Below are 17,321 nucleotides of genomic sequence, written 5' to 3'. Positions count from 1 at the left end.
CCTTATTCTGCTCCTCTGCTTTTATTCAGTGCTGTGGGTTCATTGTAACTCATTCTGCCATTGTGATGGCATGACGTTAAAAAAATAGTCTGTTTAGTGACAATGGTTAATTTTATTTAGTAGAATTAATTTAGTAATGAAAATATATAATAAAAATTAATTGAATGAAACTCTCAAATTGATTGGTTAGCACAAATAATGAGTGAATAAGTAAATAAACTATCAAACAAATAAACAACAGTTTATGTTATATATACAACCAGCTGTTTATTGATTTTAAAAATGTTTGTGCTCTCTTTTTTATATTTTTAAAATAAGCTTTTTTGCTCAGCAAGGCTGCATTTATTTGATAAAAACAGCAAAAACAGCAATATTGTGAAATATTATTACAATTTAAAATAACTGTTTTCTGTTATAATATGTTTTAAAATGCAATTTATTTCTGTGATTCTGTGTCAGTTTCTCAGCCATTACTCCAGTCTTCAGTGTCACACGATCCTTCAGAAATCATTCTAATATTCTGATTTGGTTCTAAAGAATCAATTCTTATTATCATCAACAATGAAAATAGTTGTGCTGGTTAATATTTTTGTGGAAACTGTAATCACAGCATTCTTTGATGCAAAGAAAATTTTAAAGAACAGCATTTCTTTGAGACAAAAATCTTTTGTAACCCTAAAAATGTCTTTACTTCTACTTTTGTTAAAATGAATGCGCTCTGCCCGAATAAAAGTAATTTCTTTGAAGTATTAAAGTAATGTATTAAAGGGATAGTTCATGCAAAAATGAAAATCATTAAAGGAGAACTCCACTTCCAGAACAACAATTTACAACAATTTACAAATAATTTACATTCAAGATTTACATCCAAGATGTTGATGTCTTTCTGTCTTCAGTCATAAAGAAATTATGGTTTTTGAGGAAAGCATTTCAGGATTTTTCTTCATATAATGGACTTGATTGGTGCCCCGATTTTGAACTTCCAAAATGTAGTTTAAATGCAGCTTCAAAGGGCTCTAAACAATCCCAGCCGAGGAAGAAGGGTCTTATCTAGCGAAACGATTGGTCATTTTTTCGGAAAATTAAAATTTGTATAATGTTTAAGCACAAAAGCTTGTGTAGCACAGGCTCGTTCACAACTCGAACCCGAAGACTCGAGAGATGAACTAATCAATTCTTTTTCCGGCTCACACTGCATTGGTTAAGCTTATGGGACTGTCATGTGATGAACGAATGACTCAAGCCCGAAAACTTGTCAGATAAGAGGTGAGGTGAGCTAATCATAGACTAAAGACCAAGGTAAACAATGAATTAATCTTTTTGGTTTCTTATAGCATTATAGTTTTGTCTTGTTTGTAGTGTAATCAACATTTGTGTAAGCAGTAGATGTGTTAGAGAAGTAACACGTGACATTTTAATTATATTTTGCTACAATGAACGAAATGATTTGAAAAGAGATTTGTTCATTTTGCTGAACAAGACTCAAAGGTCTGAGGCCCGTAAGGCCTCTGTTCATCTTTGGAACACAAATTAAGATTTTTGTATTATTTTTGATGAAATCAGAGAGTTTTCTAGTCCTGCATAGACAGCAAAGCAACTACCACGTTCAGGGCCCAGAAAGGTAGTAAGGATATTGTTAAAATAGTCAATATAATATAAAGTATTTTATATTTTATAAAATACTTTTTAAAATAATTTTATAAAGCTACGAGGATACTTTTGGTGTGCAAAGAAAACAAAAATAAAGAACTAATAAAAAAATTTAACAAATGGTCTTCGCCACGCCACATGAGTACACAACACTATTTTCACAATGTCCTTTATACCTTTCATCAAAAATATCTTAATTTTTGTTCTGAAGATGAACTTTATGAAAAGAAAACTTTATGAAATGCACTACAACATGAAATCCTGGTTACAATGAACATTGAGAACTGATCAACCTGTTAGTGTTTGTATGCATGGCACTAAAGATGTGAGGACTCTATCATCAGCAAAGAAGACCACGACCCACCAATAAAGCAGCTGTCAACTCATACAAGGAATGAAATACTGTCTACCCACGTTCATTTACGCTTACACACACCCTTAATCTGGAGGGAGGAGCAAAAATAATAATTTCCTATGGGAATACTGCCCCCCAAATTAATTACTGCGATTCAGCATTTTTAAATGGACCACTTAATAAAGTGGCAGCATAATTAAATTTCCAGCCCTGTGACCTTGAGAGCACTTCCTAGATAATTAATGATACACGCAGATAATCAATGCAGATAATCCATCTATGCGCCATCTACACATATTGTACAATGAAATACTGACCTGCATATAAAAATAAATATGACAGGCAAACAAACTAACAAACAAAAGTGAGATCAAGTACAAGTACACACATTGAAGGTCATGAAAATGCATTGGTTGCTGATAAACAATCATTAAACATTTGCATACAGTATCTTCTTTAGCAATTTTTATCATAAAAAAAAAAAAATATATATATATATATATATATATATATATATATATTTTAATGTTAAAGTTCTGATGAAGTCATGAGAGTGAAAAAAACCTTCATTTCATCCCTTTAACCACTGCATTCATTTTTTAATTTCCATATTTGCTGTCCAAAAATGCAAGTGAGAAAAGTTACTGATATCCATTTAATTTACAGTGTGCAGTGAGCAGATCTTATTTTCATAAAGCATTCTGATTATCTCTTGATTCATGACTTGTTCAGCCTCTGCTGAACAGAGAACGCATTCCATTAGTGTCATAAAGATTATCATTCATAAAGCCAGCAGAAACTACATTAATGTGCTAATTCACACTGATGATGAGATTAAGCAGAGCATAGACAAATGAAGTCCAATATTTTTACAGAACTACACATCGTGTGAAGTTGGAGGTTCAGTTAAATCATGAGAAGTGGTGTTATTTTACTCATGAGAGATTTCAAATTAACATTTCACACTTGCGTTAAACCTTGCACTTTTTTCTACTTTAGCACATTAAATAAATTAACAAATTTGACATATTTGACATCTCAATGGCCTTTGCTACTACGGAACTGGCCTTTCTCCCATTGTGAAGTAGTGATAACTTAAAAAAGAGTCCCCTAAACCTTGTATGTGTGTGTGTTTAAGTGGTGTTATCTGATTTATGGTGGGGACAACAGCAAACAATCCATTTACTACACATTTATCTGCCTAATCCTCAGTTTAACTGGAATGCCAATACTGTATTGACAAAATGTCAACACATTCACACCAACACTACCGAATCCAGCACAGTCTCATTCATCTCTCCCCAAACGTGCAGGCAAGAACACACACACTCACACACATGCTTACATGCGCATGCAGAGTATGAGAATACAGCAAGAGGAAAACATGGCTGAGGAAAAATGAGTGCTGTCAGAGTGGCTCATGATTAACCTTATCTGTACACTATAGAGGAGCTATTGATTTCATACTGTGGAGATACAAGGCATAACCTACCTACTCTACCATACACAACCAACACTAAAACCTCACATATATAGATGACAGCAAACACACACAGACACGCGCAATGGGTTTTCACATTTGTTGTAGATTTTATTTATTTGGATTATTATAAGAGAAACATTTTCAGTTAAAATCTATTTGCTATTTTTGTATTAATTGTTATATATTTATATTGTATTCAGAAAGACACAATACCAGTGTTCTAATATTTTCAAATCATTTAATAGTAAGAAATAAAAAGCAAATTTTCAAAAATATATGACATATTTAACATATTTTAAAATATCTATACATATTTGGTAAGATTTAAGTGTTTTTTTTCCATCACCAAGTTTCTCACCAAGGCTACATTTATTTGATTTATTAAATTATTATTACATTTATTTAAAAAAAACAAAACCGCAATATTGTGAAAAAAAAAATTACTTTTTTATTTAAATATATTTTAAATATCTTACGTATTTAAAATCTAATTCATTTCTGATATGGCTAAGCTACATTTTCAACATACTTCAGTCTTCACTGTCACATGATCCTTCAAAAATCATTATGCTGATTCTGGTGCTCAAAATTATTTTTATTATTGTTAAAAAAGTTGCATTGTTTGATATTTTTTGGAAACTGTGATTAGGGGTGTGCAAGTGCGAAAATGACAAAAAAACGATATCTGTATTTTTTTGGAATTTTGTTGATAACGATAAATAGACAAAATGTGGCTGAGCATGTTATTATGCTGGCATTTTATTTAGCAGTAATATTTGAAATAATTTTAGGGGGAAAAGGGGAAAATATACTTTAAATATAAACCTAAATTGCCAGTAGGTGGCGGCAAATCACTGCATGAGTGATTCAGTAACGAAACACAGTAGTGTTTTGCTCAGAGACGTAAACAGTTCCCCAGCTAACAATTTTATGTTAGAAACGTTCCCATAACGTTCCCATAACGTTCCCATTAAGTTATGGAAACTGTATTTTTGAATGTTCTCAGAACGTTCAAAATGTCCAGGTTTTTAGACTTTGTATTAACGTTCTTGTTTGGTTCTAAGAACGTTATTCAGAATTTTTTTAGAATGTTTAGTCTCTGGTTATATTAATGTTCTAAGATTGTGACTTAAAACGTTATTAGAACGTTCATTTCATTCCCCATTATATTAATGTTCTAAGAACGTTGCCCTAACGTTAGTTTTTAGTTCCCGTTTGGTTATTTTTTTGGGAGCCAAATACTAACGTTCTGGGAATGTTTGAATAATGTTAGAATAATGTTCTACAAACCAAAAACTAACATTCTGGAAACGTTGAGAAAACTTTCCTGGCTAACCAAAAATAAACCATAAAACATAACGTTCTGGGAACCAAAAATTGTCAGCTGGGATACACTTTGCCTTCTAGTGTATTTTCTCATTCACTGTTATTGCAAATGTCCGAAAAACAGTTTGAAAATAAATGAAGTGTCTTCAGACTTTTAAGCACATTGTAAGATTTTAATTTTAATAATTTTTTTCCCTCTGTTTCATTTGTTAAGACATATTTTAATAACATTTTTAAAATGTTCCACCAACAATGCAAAGAAAACGTTTATCAACGTTTTTCGATAACTTTGAAGAACCTTTAGAGAATGTTAGCCATAGGAGAACGTTTTCTGTTAGGTGGGCTGCTGTGGCTTTGTTTGAAACTGTAGAGCAAAAACAGTAACTTGTGTCTAAAATGGTAAGTAAATTAATATTAACTTATCGTTTATTGGACTGTTTTATAAAATCAATATCACATTTGCAATCATGATAATATAGAGTGTTTTCACAACGCGTCATCAATCTGCCATATTAGCCGCACTGAATATAAACAATGCCACTGAACCAAATGAAACTTCAATATTAAGCTGATTATTTCTGCTGAAAATAGTCAATTATTATGTTTTGGGCTGTACTAATTGGTCTGACCAGCAAAAACATCTGGAGTACTATAGACTGCCAAACGTTATAAGAAATCAAGGAGAAGAGTGTAAAAAAAACTGTAACAAAATGTGTTTGTGGTTGGCCAAACTGAACCAGGATTTCCAAAACAAGAATCTTAACAACATTAGTGTTTGTTCTTATCATTTCCGTGAAATATTAGGCTAATATCTTAATTAATACTGCTCGTATGTATCTTTACCACCTATTAACTTTATTTAGTCAAAATATTGCGCCCTTTCCTGCTTACTAAGTCCTTTTCTATATATTTTAGCAGCTTCCACATGTTTTTTATGTGGTTTACACTCTTTAAAATAAAGGTGCTTTAAAAGGTTCTTCACAGCGATGCTATAGAAGAACCGTTTTTGGTTCCACAAAGAACCATTCAGTCAAAGGTTCTTTGAAGAACCATCTCTTTCTTACCTTTTTATAATCTGAAGAACTTTCTTTCACCACAAAGAACCTTTAGTGAGACAGAAAGCTTCTTCAGATGTTAAAAGTTTTTTATGGAACCACTTAGACAAAAAAGATTCTTCTATGGCATCGTGAAGCACCTTTATTTTTAAGAGTGTAGACAGCATATTAGCAGAACAATGTATTCAGTAGTACATTAACCATGCAATCCATGCAGTTGTTTACATTATATAGTTTTAACAACAATTACAATATCATCGTAGACAATATATATCGCACGCTCCTAACTGCGATACATTTTTTTCAGGATTCTTTGACAAACAGAACATGAAAAAGAACAGGATTTATTTGAAACACATCATTTGTAACACTAAAAAATGTCTTTACTGTCACTTCATTGTCATTGTAATGTACACTTGTAAAAAATTTTCATTTCTTACTGTTAAAATGTTAAAATACCCAACTGTGATCCCCACATGTCAGACTGAACACCCCTGCGCTATAAGATACAAATGCCTGGATGTTTTTAGGTGGATCTGGTAGGAAAGTGGCCGATAAGCTCTTGTGATTCAGCTGATGATGCCTGGGTTCAGATATTGTACTGAAGGCCTGATGACTTCTCTATCTGGACTGAGCCCTCTGAGACCTCTAGGCCTGACAATCACACACACGCACCACAGAACTACCGTCTGACTACCTCCACTCCACTCTGACAGTAACAGAGGTGATAAATGGCCTGGATTATTAAAAGAAGGTTACTTTTAAACACTGTTCTCTGGCAATGAGAGAGAATAGCAGCTGCTAAATCACTGTCAGGGGAACTAATGATAAGATATCATAAGACACGCAAGACACAAGACAAGATGGAGTGGAGCTTCTCCCTCCTTTAATCAGCTTCAGCTTCCACCTCTCGCCACTCTCACGTCTTTATCAAGCACACAAACGCACTTATTCCTGTTCACGGCGGTGTATCCATCACCTCGGCTCTGTGCCTCTCTCTCTGTGGCTCGACTTTGGACTGGTTCTGTCGCTCAAGCAATTTCATGCAGACAGCATGATTATGATAAAGAATGGACGACGTCTGTTATGTGCTTATGCGTGCTTTTGTAGCAGGAGTGACGCGGTTACTGTTATTTCTGATGAATGTGAAGTTTAAATAATTTTTTTCTCTGCAAACATCAGGTTTGTAATGGTATTTTTGATCAGACCCTGAGGATTAACCCTTAGAGGTCCAGGTTTGGATAATTAATAGGAAGGATACAGAGGTCATGCTGTGACACTCGTGTCAGAGCCTTAGCAAGGGGACAGATATGTTTCTCTGAGGCATGCAGAGTTAATCACACTCTGAGTAAGGGACTCAAGATTAATCTAATTAATAAAAGTCATGGTCTGTCCCAGCATAGCTAATACTTTAAGCTAACGATGTCATAAATCCACCCTGCTAATATGGCAGGTGGAGAGAGGGTGGTCGGAGGAGGGGCATGTGTGTGGCTATGATGGAGAGATAGCACAGTGTATTTATGTGTATACTTAAGAAAGCTTGGGTCATCAGTGGCAGCAGGATAAGAATACACAACATCTTGTATTAACCACTCATGCTTGATAACATTTGATGGTATTGGATCATTTAATTTAGATATAAAAAAAAAAAAAATAAAAAAAAAAAATATAAATATATTTTCTGGCCATTCACTTCCACAGTTTTCGTTTTATAACAGTGACCTGATAACAAAGTTAGCTTCTTAAGGGGATAAAGAGCAATTAAAAATAATAATAATTTAGATCCAAAATATATAAATAAATAAATAAAAAAAAAAAAAAAAAAAAATCATAATTTTTTAAAAATGTATATTTAATATAACTATATTTTCTGGTCAGTGCCGATAGCCTTGTGGGTAGCACGCCGGCATACGTGCCATTGTGCTACAGGCGTCCCGTGTTTGAATCCTGACTCAAGGACCTTTCCTGACCCTGCACCCTATCTCTCTCCCACTTCACTTCCTGTCAGTTCTGATCTGTCCTGTCACAAAAAAATAAAACTAGGTAGCATCTTGAGGGGGATACGAAGCAATTTAAAAAAAATCATTTAATTTAGGTCCAAAAAAAATTAAAAAAATTTTTAATGTATATTTATAATATAGCTATATTTTCTGGCAGGTCACTTCCACAGTTTCAATTAACACAATTAAAAGCAAATTAAAATTCAATTAGAGCAATTAAAAAAAAAATCATCATCATCATAAAGATAAATATAAAGATAAATCAATCATTTATATATATAAAATTATATATATATATATATATATATATATATATATATATATATATATATATAAAATATATATATATATTAAATCATTAACAGTGCAAAACCTGACATATGAAATAACAGTATAGATAAAATAGGATTTTGAAATGGATCAGAATATTGCACCTTTACATAATCTTAAATAAAAAGTAATTTTTAACCATATTTAATACATTTATGGCTCCTATAGTATGATATAAGATAATATGGAGCTCATACTTGAGGAGGAAAAAAACATGTATGTTTTATTCAGAAGCAAACATCATTTGGTGCAGCTGCTGCTATTTTTATGGCCAAAAATTAAGATGAAATTCTGCCAGCTTGTAGTGTAAATCAGCGAGATATACATAGCAGTATAACAGGAAACTTACATAAAATGCATACAGTTGTCACTTCATAAATTGCAATAATATGTCTTAGTAAAATTATATATGAATGCTTAGTTTTATAATCAAAGCTCTGTAGTTTTTATTGTGGGAGGAAAAACATATAATGCAATGATGATTGAGATATTAAAAAAAATCAGAAAAAGCTGGACATATCATATTTAATACATTTTAACAAGATTTTTTTTTTCTAATTAAAAAAAAAATTACGTATGGATAATCAAATCAAATAAACCACAGTTGCTTCAGTCCATTAAGTGTTCATCTTGCAATATTTCTAACAATAAAATAGTTATTTACATTATACTGGCTAAAAATGTATAAACTATCAACCAGACAAAACAGTTTTGTCAGGAAATATTTGATCATTTTTGAGGCATTTTGCAGATTATACACAGGCTTTATTGGGTCAGAGACAAAAACATGCATAATTGTGAGATTTTTTTTATTATTTAAAGAAAAGAGAACAAAATTATTATTCAGCAATGTCCATGATTACATTGAGATTTATATTATCATACATGTCATGATGTTTACTATTGATCAAACACCAAAAACAGCATAAGCTTCCGTCTCGGCCAATGACACAAATGCACATCAAGATAAGTGGTCTAGCTGAGACATTGCCATAATTAGAGTGGTCCATTTTACAAGTGTTCTAATAAATCTGAAATCTGCTCTGATAAATTTGAATAAATTAACAGGGCATTACCACACTACCACATTCGATTTGCATAGTGCATTTACTGTAATGAATATGCAAGCGTAAGTAAAAAGGCTGCTACTCTGAATATCCTTAATTAGAATAGCTCCTCCCACTATGTTTTTTGAAAGAGACATCTCATTAGCATATTACTAAGCGAGCTATAGCCTCACACAGACTTGTGTCCTTTGATCAGATTGATACTGCTTTAACTCTCCTGACATCACAGAATATGGGAACCACCCATAACGCTGCTCATCATTTAATTCACAGTGCAATTAGAGTTGTGATGACTCCTAAGGAAAAATTATGTTGCTAATTATTTATTAAATATTCATGATGCCCTCTGAGGGAAAGGGAGGGTAACAATTAAAGACCTACTGTATTGCTGCTTTATACTGCATTCACAACTGCTTTAGTCAGCACAGTATATCTGTATTTTCCAATACATGTGTGCAAAAATTTTTTTTTTCAGTTTTCTATCACAAGTTTTTCATCTAATATTTATATTTTATATTATTTCAGCTCAGCATTCAGCATTTCAGGTAATGAAATCAATTGTTAATAGGTTTAGTTGAACAAAAACAACAATAGCATCTGCAACAATTTTGACCACATGACAGAATGAAATGTCACAATGGCAAAACTCAGGACGAGGCTCTTCGTAATGAAAAACCTTTGCATGGTCACGCATTACCACTGCATTTGAGAGGGTGCAAACAGTGGCACAATACTTCCTCCGGTCTCATTACCATTTGAGAGAAGACGTTTCAGCAGCAGGACCAGAAATGCACAGGCATCTTAAGAGGTGGAAGAGCTGCATCCTTGCATCAAACATGCTCATCATCAACCATTGCACTTCAGAGCCGCTCGCACAGACTCCTATCAGAGAGCGTAATGTATGCGCATAGACGCATTCATACATAAACACACACCTCTAAGCAGACACACTTGAGCATTAATAAACAAGAGGGCAGAAACAAACACCGTGGGGAGTATGTTTTGTGACTCTTGAGATTGAAACAAGAGGCTGAGGGGTCAATAATCCACTTTAAAATCTAATTACAATAACTCTGAACTGTCCTAGAAAGAAACCGACAACTCAATGCTTTCATTTTAAATGACAAAGCGTCTATGATCTCACTGACAGCGTGCACACAAATCTTAAATTTAATCAAAAATCCCAGATTTTTGGCCTACACAGGGCCTTTTGTAAAGTACTTTTGGTGTAACTACTCTGATGACAATCTTTGAACAGTAGTTTACTTCTACATTTCCTCAGCCACTTATTACAGTAATCTTTCACCGATACAACACTCAACTGTCAACCCTTTATCAGGACTGTTGTCATTCTTACACTACAAATTGTTGCCCTATGCTTTAGGTGAGGCCTGGTTGCTGTAATGTTGACAGCCGCAGGCAGACGATCCCTGGTTATCTTCATGAACTCTCGGTGACCTGTCCCCTCAAGTTCTTATACAGCTGCCCCATCAAGTTCGTATACAGAAGTATTAATACTGGGTATAGTAATCCCTGGTGAAAAAAACAGCATATGCTGGCAGGTATGTTTTGATGCTGGGATGCTGGTTAGGTAAAAGACCATCTTAAATCAGCATCAAAACATACCTAACCAGCATCCCAGCATCAAAACATGCCTACCAGCATATGCTTTTCTTTAACCAGGGGTGAGTATTATAAGTCAATTTACTCTGGTTAACTCTGTTTAATTGATACGTAACGGTATGATCAATATTGTGGTATTGCGATAGCAAAACTATCTCTATATCATCGTGGTCACATGACGATATGAAACAAGGTCTTCCGGGCAAAAAGTGTAGCTTTTAAAATATATTCAAAACTCTTATTCTAACATAAAAGGTCTTTAAAGTTGTGTTTTAGGCCATTATGCTTTTGACACAGGATCTGTCGAACTAACTAAATCCGAAACATATATGGCTTAAAGGAGAAGTTCACTTCCAGAACAAAAATTTCCAAATAATTTACTCACCCCATTGTCATCCAAGATGTTCATGTCTTTCTTTCTTCAGTCGTAAAGAAATTATGTTTTTTGAGGAAAACATGCAGCTTAAATGCGGCTTCAAATGATCCCAGCCTAGAAAGAAGGGTCTTATGTAGCGTTACGATCGGTTATTTTAATACAAATAATACAATTTATATACTTGTTAATGCCAAGCACTCGTCTTGTCCTACTCTGCCTGGACTGTTTTTGTTCCAGTTCATAACAGTTAGGGTATGTCGAAAAACTCCCATCTCATGTTCTCCTTCAACTTCAAAATTGTCCTATATTACTGTTTTACCTTTTTTGTTTTTTTGCATGTTCACTTTGCAAAGACTGTGTCGGTGCTTCTGCAGATGATTTTGAAATGGTTTTTGAAGTTGAGGGAGAAAATACAATTGGAGTTTTTCAACATATCCTAACTGTCTTGAGTCAGAATACATGGAGTTCAGGGAGAGGAAGGCATGACGAGCGTTTGAGATTAAAAAGTATTTAAATTGTATTTTGTTTTATGAAAATAACTGATCGTTTTGCTAGATAAGACCCTTCTTCCTCAGCTGGGATCGTTTACAACCGCATTTGGGATCGTTTGAAGCCGCATTTAAACTGCATTTTGGAAGTTCAAAATCGGGGCACCATATCAGTCCATTATATGGAGAAAAATGCTGAAATGTTTTCCTCAAAAAACATAATTTCTTTACGACTAAAATAAGAAAGACATGAACATCTTGGATGACAAGAGGGTGAGTACATTTTATGTGAATCTTCGTTTTGGAAGTGGACTTCTCCTTTAATCCCTTTATCAAGTCTTCGCTGCTTGTTTCAAAGCGATGCACACTTCGTTCAGGCAATCAGTTCGTGAGGCTCATTTCAGAGTGAATAGTGAACTTGTTTATTGCATGTGCTGTGAGTTTATGTTAAAGCAGTTATGCTTTATTTTCACGTCAGGTAATTACAGCATTTTACTAGATTTGTAGTGAGATGAGTTTTTGTAAACCAGTTTTTTTTTCATAGAATGTTTCTGTCAAAATAAAAGCTTTACTGCCATTTGCAGTCAATTTACTGACTATTTTCTGACTTAATTTCTTACTTAAGAACATGGGTTGGAGCTCTTAATTTTAAACTCTCAAAGTGCATTAGATAGAATCATGAAACTTTAAAAAGTAGAACATTTTAATTTTTTCCCCAAGTCTTAATATGTCTTTTCTTTTTTTCTTTTTTTTTTACAATTGCAATAAATATCATATTGTGGACTTCATATCGAAAATATTATTGTATCGTGACATTTTGATATTGTTACATCCCTGCTGTTTAAGAAAAATTTCAGATCAACATATTAAACAAATATATAAAGACCAGTAAATGCAGTTGAGAATAGAATACAAACACGAAATCAAGCACAAAAAGCTATAATAGCGAACAGTCCTGGTTCTGTGCTGGCTGAGGATGAGGCAACATGGTGTCATCAGAGAGCTGTATTTACAGGCCGGTCTCATCTATCAGACGCAGATGCGTCACATGTTCTCCATTAGACTAAATATCATTCATCACAGCATACAGCATCAGCCTGCTCCCAGTCTTACCCTGTGCTGTAGTGGTCAGGGGTTAACTGCAGCATCTATACACATTTTGACACACACATACACACACACTCCATTAGGAGCAGTTAGGACAGAGATTGCTGGTATTCTGGATAATTCAGTGCTTCCTTCCTCCAGCTTTATATGCCTTTCCAAATGTGTTGATGACAACAATAAATAGTAATAATACAGATTAAATATTCACTTGTCTATTAAAGCAATAAGCTAACTTAATTTGAGCTAATGACCTTTCCTTTTTAAGGTTAATAAGTTCAAAAGTAATTGGAGATTAGAAAGTATTTTACATTTACTTTTTTCTCATATGCATAAAATGCGTATACAATTAGTGTTGTTACTTTAACTGGGGATTACTGTCTTTTCATATTTTATAGAGTCTTCAGAAATCCTTTCTTAAATTAAGTGTTATATAAGAAGACAGAAGAACTCCATAGTTTGGTTTATGATTTGTAAGTTCACCCTCCAATCAAAGGCACTTGAGGTCACCACTCCTCAAACCAATTATGACAGTTCTCATCTGCTTAAAGGACTCATCTGCTTACACATACTTATTCCATTGTAAGGCCAGCACTTCTCCACGCCTGCAGATTCTGTATATCCCACTACTATATTTTTACGGTGAAGAATTTACAATAATATTAAAATTACAAACAACCATATCTGTAAGCCTGACAATCAAACTATCTATCTATCTATATACATGATGTAACATCCCTCTCAAAAACATAGGCTATTCTTTGATTTTATTGATGATCTGAATAACCTTAGTCTCTTTAACCTCTGTTGTTAATTCATACATTAGCCTACAATGAAATACATTGTCATCTGTTTAAAGTAATTTAGTAGGCTAACAATTTACTTATTAAGAAAAAAAAATAAATAAATAAATACTGATGCTCTAAATTATGAAGATCACAAAACTTTACTCTGAGAATACCTAAATGTCAAGGCATTTACGGATTTAAACTCATTTTGAACATAAACGCGTTCAGTTCTTATATATACATAGAAGCTATACTGCGTGTATTGTAAACTTACACGCACATAAATTCCGTTCTTCAGCAGCGTGAATGGGAAGCTGTCTGCGTGTGGTCTGAGTGATTGTCTTTACTGGACTTAAACGAACACAGTGAAGTAGGCGATCAGACCTCCTAAAGGCACGCAATTAATATGATTATATCTGAACATTACAGTCTAAAAAAAACCTCATTAAAAGTGCAATCTTAAGTTTAAAACAAAACGGTGCCAGAATTACAAATTCGCACGTTTTAGAACTCTATACATTTAATTACTGATAAAAGAAAATCGAGCTGATTGAGTAGAAATGACAGAAATTAAATGCATGAAAATAAAGATGTTGCAACAAAAATATAGCAGCAAATGGAAACGTTTTGTTATCGTAGTAAAAAGTAAATGCTGTCTACGTTTTAAATAAATGAATAAATATGTTTTAAAAGTTAATTAGGAGTCCAATTAGGAAAATATTTTTAAAGTAGAAATAAAAGCAAAAATGGAAAAGTTATGCTTCAGAAAAAAAAAAAAATAAAAAAATCGGGAGAATATCGATAAGATTTGAATTATGGTTGTTGATGCGACAGAAAAAGTCTCTACCTCCAAGTCACCAACCCGCCTTAACTTAAACGGAGAAGCAGGCTGAGGTTTGAAACCTAAGACATTAGACTCACGCTATTGTTTATTTTCTCCTTAAATGACTGGCAGTCCATTTGCTGTGTTTACAAAGTTCACATGCACAATAGCCAGATGCCATAATCTCACATCCAGTCGCTTCTTGAAGCTCTCCATTCTCCGGCAGAGATGAATATTATTGGTTCAGCGGGTCGAGTGAAAGAGGTGTAAATGAAAACAGTTTAGAAGACAGTGAGCGCCCCTCCTTTTGAGGAAGATTGTCATGTGACAACACGGAGAGCTCCTGAGGAGACAGAAAAAGGGGGACAGGCGCTCACAGACTTGAGCACACACAGAGAACTCCGGGTGAGACCATGAGACAAGACTTTGAGATTTCGATTCAGTGCTGAAGTTTAATAGGCTATGATGGACAGCAATTCACAAACTCCGAAAACAAACGAATGAAACGCACTGCATAGGCCTAACTTGCTCAAACTTTTTACAAGAATGGATATCAAGTGAGTGTCAACTGAAGCACCTGTATTTATTAAGATGTCTGACTTTTCACTTGGGATCAGTGTGCGATTTTCAACAAACTCGGAGTGTTTTGAAGGTATTCATCACTGACTGAACTCGAAAGTAATCCACTCGGGAAAATGCCTCGTCCTGGAAGAAACACGTACAGCGATCAGAAGCCGCCGTATTCGTATATTTCGCTGACCGCTATGGCCATTCAGAGTTGCCCGGAGAAGATGCTCCCGCTTAGCGAAATTTACAAGTTCATCATGGACAGATTTCCTTATTATCGGGAAAACACACAGCGCTGGCAGAACTCCCTTCGCCACAACCTTTCCTTCAACGACTGCTTCATAAAGATCCCGCGGAGACCGGACCAGCCGGGGAAAGGCAGCTTCTGGGCTCTCCATCCCAACTGCGGCGACATGTTCGAGAACGGGAGCTTCTTGAGGCGCCGCAAGAGATTCAAGGTGATGATCACCTCCGAGCACCTGCAAAAACCCTCAGACGCGGCGCATTACCTCCAGCAACAGGCAAAACTCAGAATGACCGCATTAGGGACACATCTACCTCAGATGACCAGCTACAACTTAAGTGTGTCGCAACCCTCCACTTTCAAACACCCCTTTGCCATTGAAAACATCATTGCCAGAGATTACAAAATGCCAGGAAGTCTTGCTTTCTCCACCATGCAGTCCATGTCTACAGGTTACCAAATACACAATCAGCTGACCACGGCATGGCCCCACATGTATAGCAGTAATGTGATAGACGCTGAGTATACTGCCTATGGAGTACCGCTCAAATCCCTGAGTCATGGCGCGCCAAGTTTACCGGCGATCCCTGTGCCAATCAAACCCGCTCCAGCTTCGGTTCCGTCCATCCCGGCGCTGCACGCCCACCTTCCAGCGTTCCTCTCCGGCTCTCCACAGTCCCTGAGCCCGACGTCTCCAAGCCAGAGCAGCCCCGCCACACCGAGCCCGACCTCCCTTCTCCATTCGGTCGCCGTGCACTGTCAAGAGGTCACTTAAAACTTTAAGAGGAACTTGAAACTTTCTGTACACATCCACCCTGATTCACTGCACCGACGAAAGGCAAGACAAAAATTGACAGTATACAAAACATCTAATATGAAACCTGTGAAATCATAGAAAAAGACTATTTCAAAATACAATCTCTTAAGTTTGCATATAGCTCAACTTCTTCGTGACATTTATGTCATGAATTTAGGCTACCTCATGTAATTAAAGGTCAAGAATCCTATTAAAAAAATGCACAATGGACTATAAAAATGAAAATGTGAGAACAAGCGAGTTTTGGACGGTAAAGTTCATTAAGCATAATTTCAGTACGACCATTCTCCATGTAGATAATTTTACTTGTAACTTAAAAATTTGGGGTGTTTTTAAATCATCAAGTCTCATCGACAACAAGTAAGAAAACTGAAAAGATTGAGAATCGCATGTATAAGCACAGACGCTACAGCCTTTCCGTGTGGCAGTGTAGAAATATAAAAATGGAAATACTCCTACGATGCACTTTTGGTGTGACTTTACAAATATCGCAAGAGATGTTGTTCTGTGAACAATGCTCAGCCTAATTTATCCGCTTCGTTGAAAATATAGTCAAAGCTGTTGTATATAAGTTTTCTGTATAATGTTGACATGCTCTGATGTACTAGCATGCTGCTTTTCACGTATACCTGAAATAAATTATAAACTTTGTCATCAAACCTCATTAAAATATCTTGAGATTTTTGTCATTTTAATTTGTGTAATGGAGTTGCTCAATATTGCATTATTAATATTACAGGTTAAGGAATCTGTTTCAACGTACGAAAAAATATCAACCACATAATAATAATATTGAACAACACGTATTAATAATTACATGTTGTAAATTGCTTTTGCAAATCGAAAGGAACAGACAAACGTCATTCTGAACTCAAAAGACACTTGTTGGGCCCAGTTACGGTTGTTGGTTAAAGATGAAATATTTAATGCTTTGTATTGCACAAATTTAGTACAATCGGCGGGGAATTAATAAAAATTAAAGAAAGCATGCCTGTGTAATTTAACTAAAGTCAACGAATCAGATTCATATTTTTAGTAAGTGACGTGCAAAAACTGTTTTTGCATATTTTGCTTATTTCCTCAATCGGTGACTAGTCGCATGGCCCTTATGAATTATTTTCAGAAATGAAACGTGTCTTCTTTCCCTGAGAAGTGTCTTTATAGGATAAATCTAAAATATTGTGAAGAGCTAGTGGCCCCTAAAAGTATTTCAACAGTGTTTGTA

General features: G+C 34.8%; 1 protein-coding gene across 1 annotated transcript; it reads left to right on the top strand.

Annotated features, from left to right (window-relative positions):
• Nucleotides 1-14,886: 14,886 nt before the first annotated feature.
• foxb1b (forkhead box B1b) lies at nucleotides 14,887-16,713 on the top strand. Its single transcript, XM_051115585.1, has one exon. The coding sequence runs from the start codon at nucleotides 15,164-15,166 to the stop codon at nucleotides 16,052-16,054; it is 891 nt and encodes a 296-aa protein (XP_050971542.1). The 5' UTR covers nucleotides 14,887-15,163; the 3' UTR covers nucleotides 16,055-16,713.
• The last annotated feature ends 608 nt before the right edge of the window (nucleotides 16,714-17,321 follow it).

Source organism: Labeo rohita, chromosome 7 (assembly GCF_022985175.1).
Source record: "Labeo rohita strain BAU-BD-2019 chromosome 7, IGBB_LRoh.1.0, whole genome shotgun sequence".
In the NCBI taxonomy this organism is placed as follows: Eukaryota; Metazoa; Chordata; class Actinopteri; order Cypriniformes; family Cyprinidae; genus Labeo; species Labeo rohita.
This window is presented reverse-complemented; position numbering and strand designations above follow the sequence as displayed.